Here is a 14,637-nt window from a genome sequence, read left to right as displayed (position 1 = left end):
TCAGTTTATCTGGTTGTTAAATGGGGATAACAAGACTTATCAATCGTAAAGCTTACTTAGCTAATGTTTGTAAAGTACTTTGAGATCCTCAGATGCAAAGTGCAATAACTATGAAAAGCATTGTTGGGTTTTTTTGTTGGCCATGGTTCACATGTACCATTATTAGCCATCCTGCAATCTTGCACTACCAGGCCCGAGCCCATTCTAGCCAGATCATTGATATCCTGCCAGGACTGACCAGCAAATATCATATATTTCGTTTAGCACATGACTAAAAGAATGAGTTCTTTGCCCTGCAGGCCACTACCACAGTGTGTGTCACTGTCCTGGATGAGAACGATAATGCCCCAGTGTTCCAGCAACAGCAGTATGAAGTCACGCTGGATGAAGGCCCAGCCACCTTCAACGCCACCCTCATCACCATGAAGGCGCTGGATCAAGATGAAGGGTCCAATGGCACAGTTGCATACGCCATCACAGAGGGGAATATTGTGGGCACCTTTCACATTAACAGCGCCACAGTTAGTAACAACATCACCTCTTTATCCCATGTGTTTGGTTAGTTTCCCGTGCACCAGACAACCCACCACTTTTGCGTGCCTTTTCAGGGGCAGATCCGCACTGTGAAGGAGCTGGACTACGAGATCAGCCATGGACGCTACACACTGGTTGTCACTGCCACAGACCAGTGTCCAATCCCATCACGCCGTCTCACAACCACTACAACGGTACGTAGCTACTGTGTGAGCAGTGTTCCACTGTTGCTCTAGATCATTGGAGAGTGGGGTGTTATGGGAAGTTGTCGGGGCTAGCAACATTCTGTGCAGTAGTGCCTCGTTGAGAAGTTTCATGTCCCCCCACTAAGGAGTTTAAAAAGTTTCACTCGTCTGAGTTGATAAGGTCATTTGGTCTAGTAAGTCATTGCTCAACGATGTGTAGCAGCTGCACTCTATTAGCCAAAAGGTTGTTACAAAACATGGAAGAGAACAGGAAGGGGCAAGTTCATTGTGGTGATCCCCACCAAAGGGAGAAGCAGATACACACTGAATAAATGGGCTGACAGAGGCATTTCTGTCAACACAGCCCACGTTTTCTAACACTATACTCCACCCATATTTTTTTGTAGCCCGTTGTTATTTCCATCAATATTCCCCCTGACTTTTCCACTGACAGCTTCAGTCTCCATTACTTCCTGTTCTAAATTGTTGTGCAGCATTATTGTGTCTTATTAAACATATGCTGTACTTCCTTGATGAAAGGCAATGTGTTTTTACATGTCTAATTAGCCTGATTATTTGTATGTTATTGTGTCTAGGAAAAAAGTATTTTCTTTTATCCTTTTTACATTGACCCTTTTCTTTTCTTTGAGGGCCCTCTTATTATTGTATTGGGGGAGGAGAAATAGCAGAGCCTGGCTGACTTTTTCTACATCATCTGTTACTTGACATCTATCAAGTCACCTTTTTATTCATCTCCTTTTAAAACCTACTATTCCCGTTCCTTCTAATCTCCTCATGTGAAAGTCTGTCCAGGCCTCCAGTCATTTGTTGCCCTGGATTGTTGCCTTTTATGCTACATCCTCATTGACCAGAACTGAACACAGTTGTCAAGGCGAGGGCATAAAGGGCAGCTTGTGGTAAGATTGTTTCTTTAATGGAATTAAATAGACAAGTAGTTCTAAAAAGCGTATTTGATTGTGCCCTCCTTCTTTGTGTCTATAGTCATTCACACCCCTCCACACAAGTATAAATATTGCCACCCAGCTCTGAAGGCAGAATAGAGAATAGTGGCTGCTGGCTGGACACCCAGCTCTAAAGGCAGCACCATGCCAGCAGCGAGCGGCACAGAGGTAAAGGTGGCAATGTGAAAAGTGATATTTGTCTATCATTTTTCACTGCAGATTTAGTGCCCTATTGCCACTCTTACTTCAGTGCTGCTCCTGCCACTCCAGGTTTGATAGTGGAGGCCTGCCGCATTCAGTCAAAGGATTATGGAAAGGTGGAGAGCCCAAGCCCCAGGTCTTGATCCCCACCTCCCAGGTATGCACAGCACTTCTGCATGAACCCCAGCCACCAAGGACTGACAACCAGAGCTTTTTTTTACAAAAAACTAAAATCACCCATGCACACACTCGTGCCTTCTATAGCAGGCACAACCCATAGTTTGAGAACCACTGGGGGAGTCCATCCAGCTTTCTTTTGTAACTAAAGGCAAACCTCAAGGAGTCAAATGGCAGCATCTCTCTGTATCCTCTGACCTTCAGTCAAAATTCTTACAGTGGCCACTCCAACATTTTCATCATGTGCACCTGGAATATCTACTCATATTTCAATATATTAGCAAGTTAGACAAAAATCTGTCAGGGATGATCTAGATGGTGCTTGGTCCTGCTGTGAGTGCTGGGGACTAGACTGGATGACATCTTGAGGCCCCTTCTAGTTCTAGTGTTCTATGATTCTATGTACTTTAACTGTAAGTTGTGTGGGGCAGAAACCATCTTTTTTATTTTTCTCTATACATCACCTGATCCATGACTGGGGCTCCCAGTTGCTATCACATTAAGAAGTAATCGCATTGGGAAAATGCAGCCATCCAGTCCCGGACTTCCATTTCCCTAGAAGTATTTTAATGTGCTAGGACATTAATGTTGAGCTTTGTATTTATCAAGGGCTGAGTATCTACTGTGAACAACTTCTTAGAAATATCCACTCCAGTTTGTAAATCACTTTTCTTCGGCTATATTCCCTCTCCCCTAGTGTTCATTTTCTGTGAATATTCTGGTAAACAATTTACTAGCAAGAAAGGTTCTGCAAACAGAGAGGAATTTTCAGTATATTCTTTGCCAAATATTTGGAGAAAGTGAATCTCAGATTTGTTGCCTTGAACTTTTGCACCAGAAACCTAATTGTAAGAGGAAGGGCGGGCTTTAGATGAAGGCCCTGGACTGAGCCTGGGGAAATCTGGGTTCACTGCCAGCACTGCCTGAAGGCTCTCTGTGTGATCATAGACAAGCTACTTAATTTCTCAGTAAGATGGCCATCTGTAAAAACCAAAAACAAATGGGGATAATAATACTTCCTTTCTGACATCCTTCACAAGTCTCATCTGTAAGCTCTTCATGGCAGAAATTCCTCTTTCTATACCTTGTATTCTACCTCAGTGGTGGGTGGGAGATGATCTTGGCTGAAGCCCATAGATCCTGCTGTCATATTAGTTAAATAAGATAAATGACTCAGTAAGTCAGGAAAAAGAAGCACACAACACCAAGAGATTCCTGAGGTAAAATATGCTTCATCAAAGTATCCATATCTTTGGGTTTCGTTTGGATAAGTACCCAAACTTCATAGGTTTTAAGGTTTGTGCAATGTTAGAAACTAACATATAAGTTGTATGATGCAAACAGAAGAAGTAAAGCAACAGAATACTAAAAAGATAGCAGCCTACAACTTCATGTGGGGACCCGGGCTTGCATATCAGATTGATAATCGCTATGATCAGATAGGGTTGCCAGATGGTTTAACCAAAAATATTGAACACCTCCCCCCCCCCCCCCCAAAAAAAAATCTGGGAAAAAATTCTGTTGAGGGAGGAAAATAGGGGGGAGAGACCAAAATTGTTGAGGGGGAAAAAAAAGACAGGACTCCAACAGTTATTAAGCAAAATAAATAAATAAACCCAGCATGACCTCTTTAAGAAATGCTTTTGAGACTTTTTGGCCCTAACAGGCTGCTGGCAGCCTCCGCTATCTTGTCTTCCTGCTCCGGGCCAGACAGGTCCCCTGCAGAACCAGGTAAGCACCTGGGATTTTTGCCTCCTGGCTGGGAAAAAATTAGAAAATACCCGACATTTTAGATGTCTGGTATTTTCTGAATTTTTTACTGGACAGGAGGCAAAAATACCAGACTGTCTGGGTCAGTACCGGACACCTGGCAACCCTACGGTTAGATGAGTTTTTAAGATTAAGGCCTAGGATTCCAATTGCCCATCCATTTCTCCACATACCTCAAGTAGTCAGTTTGTCCGGCTTTGTATCGGTGTGTGCTGCAGAAAACTTGTAAATCATCTGATTTTTTTGCTTTAATTTGCCCCAACATTTAGAATGGCGTGGAGGTGTCTGCTTTTAAAGCACCAGAATAACATGTCAGTGGTCAAAAGGAGGCTTGTGCTGCTGTTACCTCAGCTTGGCAGGCTGCAAAACCAACCATACAGCAGTGCACCAACCATAGTGCACTGGTTCACTTGGACACTACCAAACTGCAAACGCTTCAAGGACATTACAAAATTGTGGGATCCACAGATTCTCTGCCTGCCCATACAGACTTTATTTGCCTCATACTATATTGAATTTGGCTAAGAACACGGCCATAATATGACCAGCATGCTCAGGGTCAAACAAGCATGTTCATTTTGTACTTAGTGACTCCACTGAACCTTCCAAAATTCAGTAAACCAGAAGAAGAGGAAGGTAATTTACAGTCTTCTTGGTCAGTGTGTGAAAACAGCAGATCTAGAAGCATTTTGCTTGTGTTCCAAAATGAATAAACCTAGACAACCTAGAATGTTTAAAACAAACAAATAGAGGCTTATAATAAAGTGAGACGACAAAGGAGATGCCACCACTTTAACCTAAGAAAACAATCGGGGAAAGAAAGTCTCCTGACTCCTCTGCCATGGTGCCTTTCACTAGGATATTCAGTACTTCAGGCTGGAAAAAGTGGTGGGGTCTGCTTCCATGGCTCTCCAGGGTTTCTCTGTTACTGTGTGTGTTCTTGTCTTCCCTGCAGGTGTTGGTGAACCTGAATGATATCAATGACAACCAGCCTACTTTTCCAAGAGCCTATGAGGGACCCTTTGACATCACAGAAGGGCAGCCTGGCCCAAGGGTTTGGACTTTCCTGGCTCATGATGGAGATTCGGGGCCCAGTGGACAAGTGGAATACAGCATCATAGCTGGGGACCCTCTTGGTGAGTTGAGACGTAGGGGAGAAGCAAATATCTGGAACGCCTTTGGGTTATTCCCACATCCATCAAACTTTGAGGGTAAAGGGCAGGACTAACTCTCAGAAACTGTCTGCACTATTTTTGGCTCTGCCTCAAATTTCCTTAGGTAGGTCACTTCAGCTATGCTGGCCTCCGTGTATAAATAAATAACATGTCCCTACTTCCTAGAGGTGGTGTAAGAGGGACATCATTGAGATGTTCAGCTACTGCAGGAAATGCTGTTGAAATGCCTATAAGTAAATAAAATGTTAGCACACTTCCTGGTACACACACCCAGCTGTGTATATCTCTGCATCCACTTACACAGCTCTCTGTGTATACACAACTATTCACTGATAATCATCTCTCTGCACATACACTCTCTCTTGTCCACCCAACCTGTACCTCCTTGGATACAGGCCAGCTTCTTGTTAAAAAGGCCAGTAGAAAGTCCAGTTGTCCAATCTGATCATTGAATAAAAGGGATAAGGTTGAAAGTCCAGATGCCAGCTTTGTGTGGACAGGTGCAGGCAGAGGAAAGGTGTATTTAATAATGTATTTTCCTAGAGATCCAGACCAGGCCAAGTGTAACTGATGAAGGTATCCACAGTTTCCTCCTCCTCCTCATTCAGATGATCCTATTACCCTGGGTAGATGGAGCCCCACACTAGCACTTCCGATCAAAATATACTTTTCCCCCCTTTCAGACAGATGAGGAGAGAATGGAAAAGGCTCAACTGGTTTAGAAAAGTTCAGGAAGCGATTCAAAAACTTTCTCAACTTGCTTCTCTGAGAAATTAGAGTTTTTACATCAGGAAATCCTGTTACGAGAAGCATCTGCTCTGCAAGGAAATATTTCAACTTGTTATTGCTTATTCATAGGGGCCTTGACCTTGGATTTAGCCCAGGGAAAAAAAGGAAAACCAGCTAGGGAGGGGTTTGAGGAAAATCCAAGATGGGCATGGAAGCTGTTTTAAAAGAAAAACCCCTCTTTGAACTACACACACGGCAAGATCTATGCTGCTGGGCCTGACACAGGAGTTATGGCTCTGCCTTGCAGAGCTGCAGTCCAAGATCCCTAACTCTCAGTCTGTAGCATCAACATCATATAAGCCCACATCTAAGGAGGAAACATTTCACTCGGCCTTTGGGCTCATGTCATTCAGCTGGTAGGATGTTAGAGGAAGGAAGGAGAGTTTCTCATTTGTCATTAGAGGGGCTGAATTTCAAAAATCTTAAGAAAATTAGTCTTCTAGCCCTGACTCTAGTCAGCCCTGCTGCATGCTGCCTTTGTGCAGGTTTCTCACTGATGTACACAGTTCTTCCACTACACCTCAAGCCAGAACTACAGGACCCCTGGTATCTCAGTCTTGGGCTATCGCTGAGCACTGACTCCTTGCCAAGCCAGACTGTGTATGCAGTGATATGTGCTAACAAGGGAATAATTTACATCACCATTTTCATGGTTAATTAGGGAAGGAAGGACATCCATAAGTGCCAGCTGGCCCCCATTTCAGTCTCCTAAATAACCTGGGTGCAGTATGCGTCCCTTGAGAGGTGATTGTGACACTTGTAAATCATTTTGGGACTGTCCTATATCCAAGGACACGATAATGAAACCGCTGTCACAGAAATGGCTTTGAGTCATTCCACAGCCTGGTATTTACACATCTGGCTCACCCAAGTATAAACACAAAACCCAGATGGGGGCACCTAGCACATCAGAGTCCCCAGCCACTTCCCCAGGTAGGTGCACTTGTCTGGGGAGTGTCACAGAGGTAACCACTGCCCAGTTTGGTGTCTGCTGCTACCTGCGGAGCTCACTGTGGATAGGGTGCCAGGAAGTGACCTTCTCCCCTGTATTAATATTTTAGTTGCCTGAAATAAAATAAGGGAGGCAACATTTTCTTTAATTCCACAGACCTGACCCAATTCTATATGTGCAGCTGAGACCTTTTCAGAGCCTATATTTCCTGGTACAAAGCCTGTAAAAGACAATCATGGGAGCTACAAGCCCCAGAGCCCACTCCTCCTTGCAAGGTCTCACCTTTTTGTCCAGACGTGAGTGAGGTCCATGCAGGCTACAGTTTTCCAGTGTCTCATTCCTCACTCCTTGGTGCTAGAACAATTCCTATTGAAAATGTCCTGAATCCCTCTTCTCCCACTCCTTTCCCCCTTTTGCAGGAGAATTTGTGATCTCTCCGGTGGAGGGGGAGCTGCGGGTTCGGAAGGATGCTGAGCTTGATCGAGAGAACATTGCATTCTATAATCTCACCATTGCTGCCCGGGACAGAGGGACACCTCCTCTCAGCTCCACAGTGAGTCCCGCTGGCAGGTCATGAGGCAGGGGTGGTAGGACCTGCCTGACATACATAGTCTTGTTCCTAGCATGCTTTGTACACGGAATGGAAAGGTGAGGGGCCAGAAAGCAGACAGAGTCCCTAATCCACCCTTCTCACCTTCCTTTCCTCCTCTTTGCATTTTCCATTCTTTTTCTGACACTTGACAACCACCACCCCTTTTTTCCTCCCCCCCCCCCAGCCTCAAAGAGGAGCTTGAAAAAGTTCTTCCTCCTCATACCTTCATCCCTAATAAAGTTCTGGCATGTGCTAGAGCTGGCACAAAGCCCCACCAGTCAGCACACTAGAGGTTGAGTCTTGTGATTTAGGGCATGGCAGTAGGTTCATAATTATGGCATCAATCTTGTAGTTGTGTTGCAGGAGACCTCCCTCCTTCCACATCAAAAGAGACATGTCCTGTCTCAGATGGGGCGTGGGATCCCACATTTACAGAGCAGGGCTCACCACTTGATTCCTCCATTCCTATTTAGGTGTAGCATTTGGTGCTCTGCTGTTTCTGTTGTTTATCATTAGGCCAAATCCCAAGGTCTCAGCCACAGTCAGGAGTATGTGAAGGAGATGAAGAAAGCTGTCAGGAGAGAAGCTGAGAGAAAGTCTGGGGTGGGAGAGTTTTGAAGGAGGTAAGACCAGATGGTGGTGGGGCAGAGTAATGGATGCTTTGAAATGAAGGAGAAGCAGCGTTAGCATTATGTATTGAATGCCCTCCATGGGCTAGACAAAATATAGATATAGACAGGCAAGGTCCCTGATCGAAAGAGCTCACAATCTAGGGGATGTGTCTGCTCAATGACTGAGTGGCAGGGGTAATATCTTCCTTGTAAATTCCATAATTTGTATTTAGACGTTGATTTCTGTTATTTAGTTATCTATTCCATTTTCTCTCACTGTATTAAGGAGGGTCTTGAAGGAGGTGAGGGAGGAGATCGTGGCAGGACAGGTAGCAAATTCCTGGCACATACAGCTATGTGGAAGGAAGCACAGAGCTTGAATGTGATATTGAAGAGGAGTGGGAGTCCATAGGTATTAAAAGAGTGAGAAGACTGAAATGCAGATGGTGTTTGCCTTCTTATCCGAAATCCTCTTCCCCATATTTCAGGTTGTGGTGGGAGTGCGCATTTTGGACATTAATGATAATGATCCTGTGCTCCTCAACCTGCCGATGAATCTCACACTCAGAGAGAATACCCCTGTCTCCAGCTTTGTCACCCGCATTCTTGCCCACGATGCCGACAGTGGGCGGAACGCTCTCCTGACGTTTAACATCACTGCTGGCAATGCACAAAACGCCTTTTACATCAATGGCACTGTAAGTCTCCTGGTCTCATTCTCTCTACATGCAGCAACATACATGACTGTGTATAGATGCCTTCCCACACTATGTGTAATGGCACAAACATGAACTATGTAGAGGGCTTTATTCGCTGCATACGACAGGCATGCCCACATATGCTGTGACATATGCCCTACATGCAGTGGTGCAAATAGAACTGCATACAGAATACTAATGCATATGTGGTTTACATGCACATATTGCCACACATTAGCTAGAGAAACACACACACACAAATTATGCAGACCTACATATTACCTGCATGATATAACTGGCAGTACATTCTGCACAGCATGGGTTTTGAGTGCTGTGCGTATAAATGTAATGCAAAAAAATGATGAGCAAAATAGGAGGTGCAACAGACCCGGATGCTGTGTTACTGAGGGTGGCAGTACCCATACACCAAAGCACTCTTTCCTTGGAGTAGTCGAGAAGCCCAGGAAGAGAGAGAATAACTTGCAGGTGATGGCACTTGTTTCTCCTTTGAAATGCTCACACCTGCTTCTTTTTCACCTTGACCTCTTGAGAGTAAGGTAGTTGGTGAGTAAGGCCTTGAGATTGACTTCCACTCAGTGCAGGTGTGAGGCCGACGTGGAATGCATGAGCCTCTACCACTTGAACTAAAAGCCAGCTGTCTCTTAGCTAAGACCATAGAGCAAACTCATTCTGTCTTTTTTCTCTAAGTGCCACTACACGGGACAGTGAACCACACCCAGTAGATGTGTGGTTTACACAAGGAATGTGCAGGTTATCTTTGCCAGTTTGCACGGGAGCAGAACAAACCAGATCTCCTTGCTTTGCACCGTGCATGTATTGGCAAGTTTTAAACATTAACAAGATACATCATAACAAGAACATTTAAGGGGCACACCACATAGCAATGCCTTCCCAAATAGGGAAAAGACTGTTTCTCTACACTAGTCATTCTCAACCTTTCCAGGCTACTGTACTCCTTTCAGGAATCTGAATGGTCTTGCGTGCCCCAATGCTCACCTCACTTAAAAACGCAGGCTTCGACACAGCCCTGTGCAGTGAGGCTCCATCATGAGCTTTCTGCCCTGGGCCCCAGAGTATCCAAAGCTGGCTCTAGCAATCCCATTAAAACCAAATCACAGTATACAGAGCAGTATAAACAAGTCATTGTCTGTGTGAAAAGTAAGGCCACATCTACACTACACTTAGATCGGCAAAACTTTTGTTGCCCATGGTATGAAAATCACCCCCTTGAGCGGCATATGCACTCATATGCACAGTGCTTTGTCGGTGGGAGACACTCTCTAGCTGGTATAGCTACCACCATCGGTTGATCTGGTTTTATGATGTTGACTGGAGAGCTCTCTCCCATAGCCTTATTGCTGTGCTGCTATAAGCTTATAAGTGTAGATGTGGCCTTCATTTGTACTGACTGCTAGTGCTTTTTATGTAGCCAATTGTAAAACTAGGCAAATAACTGGATGAGCTGATGTATCCTTGGAAGACTTCTGAGTGCCCTTAGAGAGTTACAAGTGCCCTGGTTGAGGACCACTACTCTAGATCAGTGTTCTCTCTAAGATGAGTGTTTGGTTGGCCATGCAGGAGAAATTCAAATGCTGCCCCCCTGATTAGAAGAGCACCTAGGGCTGGCAGCAGCTGGCAACATGTGTTTCTACTGGTGGTGCCCATCTGCACATACATGCCCCTGCACATACATGGATGGAAAAAAATTAGAGGGAACACTTCTCTAGACTACATCCTACTCTATCTTCCCTTTATAAAAATTCCCCAAAAGAAAGTCAGTGTAAAAATGCTCACTAGGGAGAAAGAAAGCATGTACCAACCAAAGAAACAGCAACAACAACACACGGTCAGGGCAAGACCTGATAACAGAGACATTTACTGCATGAACATCAAATCTGGCATAGTCATTTAAGGCTAGGGCAGCACACAGTTCCTTATGAGAAGGGGCGTCCCTTATTACTTCATCTCTATTCAACAAGATCAGAAGTTGCTGAGTGCTGCAAAAAGCAGCAAGGAGTGCCCCTGGTGAATGTATGTGAGTACTGTTTATTAGTAATAATACTTAATAATTTTGAGAGGAGGGGTGGATTGGGGATGTTAACAAGTCCCTTATTTTTGAAATACAATGTTGGCATCCTATTTAGGGCCCATCATTCAGCATGCCTCAGTTGTTGGACTTAAGGCATAGTTTTCCCAAGACAGTGAGCACCCACAATTCTAGTTTTATTCAGTACGTGTGACCATGTTCAGTACTTCTGAAAATAAGGTCTGTTGGGACCCAAAAGTAGAGGTGTTTTATTGAAATGTTGGCCTTGTGACCATGCACACACATACAGCGCCACTTTTGCATGTGCATTATTTACAATGGGCCAGATTTCAGCTAGGCTTGCGTGGATGCATAAGAGGGGGCAAACAGAGCAAAGACCTTCCCCATCTCTTGGTGTTGCATAGGGGCCAGCTCCAGTCACACTGGAGGGGGCAGGAAAGTGAGATTTTTTTTTAGCATCACTGCTGGCAGTAGACTCCTGTACTGAAAGGGGCAATGGTGAAGCCATGGTACACTAAACCTCTGTACACACTAGTCAGCGCAGTTGGATTGGTGTGGAGGAAAGCATGCATTGTGCCTTTTCAAAAGATGACACCACTCCATCACGCAATCCCCTTGCAGACTTCAAGATGAGCCAGCCAAAATGTATCTGAGGAGTCTCACTGAATGCTGTGTGGCCTGTCCATGTGGCAGGGACTCTGTGTGGCCCACCCACTGAGCCTGAGGAGCGCTGTGTTCTCTGCTCCTCACCCATCGCTGGTTTTTCTCATCAGTTCAGCCTGGGAAGGCCCATCTCTATTTGATCTTTCTCCTTCCTTTTTTCTCACCAGACTGGCAGTGTTTATGTGAACCGTCCCTTGGACAGGGAGCTGGTGGCTGAATACAGACTGACTGTCACAGTGAGGGACAATCCTGAGAACACGCGCAATGCCAGGCGGGTAATTATGGACACTACTTGGGTTCTTTGTTGAAGCAGCCGGCGGGGGGAGAGGGGAAAGCTTCTTATCAGCACGTTGGTGGACTATTCACTTAAAACTTTACATGGCAACCTCCTCCCACAAATTAACTTCTGAATTCCAAAGGCAGGTGACCCAAGCCCCACCTAGGTCAGACAACCAGACCACACTTTTTTCACACAGGGTAGAATGTTCTTACTAGGCCTTTACCCAGCCTTTACTTCAGTAATGGTCTCTCAGCAACAGCTCACTTCACCTGGCCTTTCTGAAACACAGAGAGACACCTCGCAATGGAAGTACAGTAAAACTCCAATAGTCCGTCATCCAATAGTCTGCACTCCTGATAGTCCGGCATCAAAATGGCTAGAGCCTAGTGAGTGAGCTTCGGCAAAAAATGAGTCACAAAGTAACAGCGGCAGCAGCTGAACTGAGCAAAAAGGGTAAAAAAAGACTTAAAAAAACTCAAACATTACAGTATACTGTATACAGTATGTACAATAAAAAGGGTTAAGAACACTTTATATGCAGTGCATAACGTAAACAGTATATATATAACCATCTTATAGTACCTCCTGATAGTCCAGCATATTTGATAATCTGGCACCACCTAGGTCCCATAGGTTCCGGATTATTGGAAGTCTACTGTACAAGGGAGAACTAGATGTTGTGTTGCTGGAAGAGATAATGCAGATTTTCTGGGCTGTGAATTTCTGGACCTTATTCTGGAACATGGTGATATCCTAGCATGTAGTTTGTAGTTCCAGGGTTGTGTGCTATAATTACAATTGTGGTTTCCTGGACCCACTGTTGTGTTTGAACAGAACAAACATGGTATGGCTTGGTGTCCAGGTTCTTTTGTAGAGGGTATCTGTGGGGTGGAGGCTTCTAGGGGCCAGCCCCTTCTCCTCTCTAGAGAAAGGAGTGGAAACTGCAAGTGGCCCGCTGCCATCTCTGGAAGTAGCACCATTCCTCCACCTGCTTGACTTCCCACCTGATTGACTTCATAATCTCCCAGCCTCTCTTATAGGGGCACAATGTATAATTCTGCCGTGGTGGTTTAAGTCAATGAAAACATTGTTATGTAAGCGTATTAAAGGTTGCAAGGCTATTTCTTTGCATGGCAGGCTATGTTGTGCAGTACTGCAGTATGGCAGCAGTAATGCAGTCAGACCAAATGGTCAGGAGTAATACGATTGCAGATGGCATCTGCTTGCTGCCTGCAGAACTCAATGTGGGAGGAAGTGCTGGGAAGTCCTGCTTTCCCTTTATTAACTCCTTTACCGCCTGAAATAAAATAGAACAAGGGAGACCATTTGTTCTTTAATTCCACAGATGCCATGCGTGTGGTTTAAACCCTTCCAAGGAGAGAGCCTGAATTCTCTGGTGCAAAGCCTGTATTCCAAATGGCATGGTCTATTAATGATACAGAATCTGGCCATGTTCAGCCATGGAACTGCATTTATGGAATGATACCACAGAATGTGTAATTCCCCTACCCTGCTGTCCCGGACCTCATGTTGCTATATGACATTGGGCATGAAGCCCAGGCATCTGGGCAGAGGCACTATGGATCCTATAGTATATTCTGGTGATGCACTTCCATGGTTGCACATAATCTAGGCTCTCTGTGGTGCTGAAATAGGGGGGGTGGTACATGGCAGACACTGATGCAGGAAGTGAATTGAGGAGTGGGTATAATAGTCACTGTCCCCTTTTCTTTGTTTTATTCGTACACCCTTAGGATTTTGACCTGCTGGTGATATCAATAGCAGATGAAAATGACAACCGGCCGCTTTTCACTCAGAGCTCCTATCAGGCAGAGGTGATGGAGAACTCCCCAGCAGGTAGGTGTGCCCTCCCATGAATACATTATTCAAAACTTGCAGGGACTTTCTTTGATTCCCAACCCATCCCAGTTGCCTCCAGATAGATGAAGGGAAGGCCACTGAGGCAGAAAAGCTCTCCTTTGTGGGCTGTCCTATAAAACATCATTAACTGAAAGTCGACGATGTCACTGAACAGTTAAACATTTTCCATCAGTAAGAGAGGATATTGAAGTAGGCTAAGGTGACGGTGTTACATGGTGATGCAGATAAACAGAGAGAGAAGGCTGGGTCGGTCTATGAAAGTGGATATTTTTCCCACCGAAGTGACAGTCTGGTCATCTGGTTCTCTCACATGACAAACCCTTTAGAAATCATACCTCTGGGTGGCATCGGGCAAATGTGCTGCTTTCTTATCTAGCTGATGAGCTCCATGTCCTGAAGCCACAGCATATGTTCTGAAATAAAACTAATTGTTCTAAGACAGCCAAACTAGCCAAATATCTATTATCGTGTGTCGCTGAAATATGGCAGCACTTTGTTGTTGTCATTTCAAATGATGTGTGTTCTGTCTGCCATAAAACAGGATGAGGCAAGCAGCTATCTGCTTCATTAGTGTGTTTCTGTAACTCTCCCTTCTGGATTGGTGTTGCTTTTAGAGCTAGTAGAGTGAAACATCTGGCTTCTGCCATTTATATCAGAGAGCTACTCTTTGAGAGGGACACTCTTTGAGACTAACCTGCTTCCAAAATATCTAGCAAACTCCAACTAGCCCCAGTTGATGTCTCTGTCCCAGATGCTCACATACAGACATATATATTTGGGTGAGTTCAGGAACAAACCAAGTAAATAAGCCTCTGAAGCAAAGCATGCTGAGAAGTACCTTTTAAGTCAGAATGATGGGTTCAAAGGGTCTTATGGCTTTCTTTGTGTGTTTCTTTTTAGCAGGGCGTTAGACTTCTCCCTACGGGCTTCTTGAGTCAGTCTGCCAAGGCTGCAACAGCCATTACTTCAGTCTCATGTCGCCTCATTCTGTTTGCTTCATTCGTTTGTTGCTCTCAGTCACAAGTCACAGGGCGTAATGGGGGGAGGGAGAAGGTGTCCATGATGAGCTCACCACCAGTTGCTGACATTCTTGTCTGAT

The 14,637-nt window shown here is 44.9% G+C and overlaps 1 protein-coding gene across 11 annotated transcripts in view; it reads left to right on the top strand.

Annotated features, from left to right (window-relative positions):
* The window catches only part of CDH23 (cadherin related 23), a 576,749-nt gene that overhangs the window by 522,275 nt on the left and 39,837 nt on the right, over window positions 1-14,637 (top strand). For 10 of the 11 annotated variants that reach the window (XM_075934954.1, XM_075934955.1, XM_075934952.1 and 7 more), the window contains 7 exons: window positions 300-521; window positions 609-728; window positions 4,785-4,965; window positions 7,165-7,298; window positions 8,437-8,646; window positions 11,545-11,652; window positions 13,412-13,514. In XM_075934954.1, coding sequence (XP_075791069.1) covers window positions 300-521; window positions 609-728; window positions 4,785-4,965; window positions 7,165-7,298; window positions 8,437-8,646; window positions 11,545-11,652; window positions 13,412-13,514 — 1,078 coding nt within the window. Of the gene's footprint in view, window positions 1-299; window positions 522-608; window positions 729-4,784; window positions 4,966-7,164; window positions 7,299-7,853; window positions 7,961-8,436; window positions 8,647-11,544; window positions 11,653-13,411; window positions 13,515-14,637 lie in introns of those variants that run through there. The other variant, XM_025183852.2, reaches the window with a different exon arrangement.

This window comes from Pelodiscus sinensis, chromosome 8 (assembly GCF_049634645.1).
Source record: "Pelodiscus sinensis isolate JC-2024 chromosome 8, ASM4963464v1, whole genome shotgun sequence".
NCBI lineage: Eukaryota > Metazoa > Chordata > Testudines > Trionychidae > Pelodiscus > Pelodiscus sinensis.
This window is presented reverse-complemented; position numbering and strand designations above follow the sequence as displayed.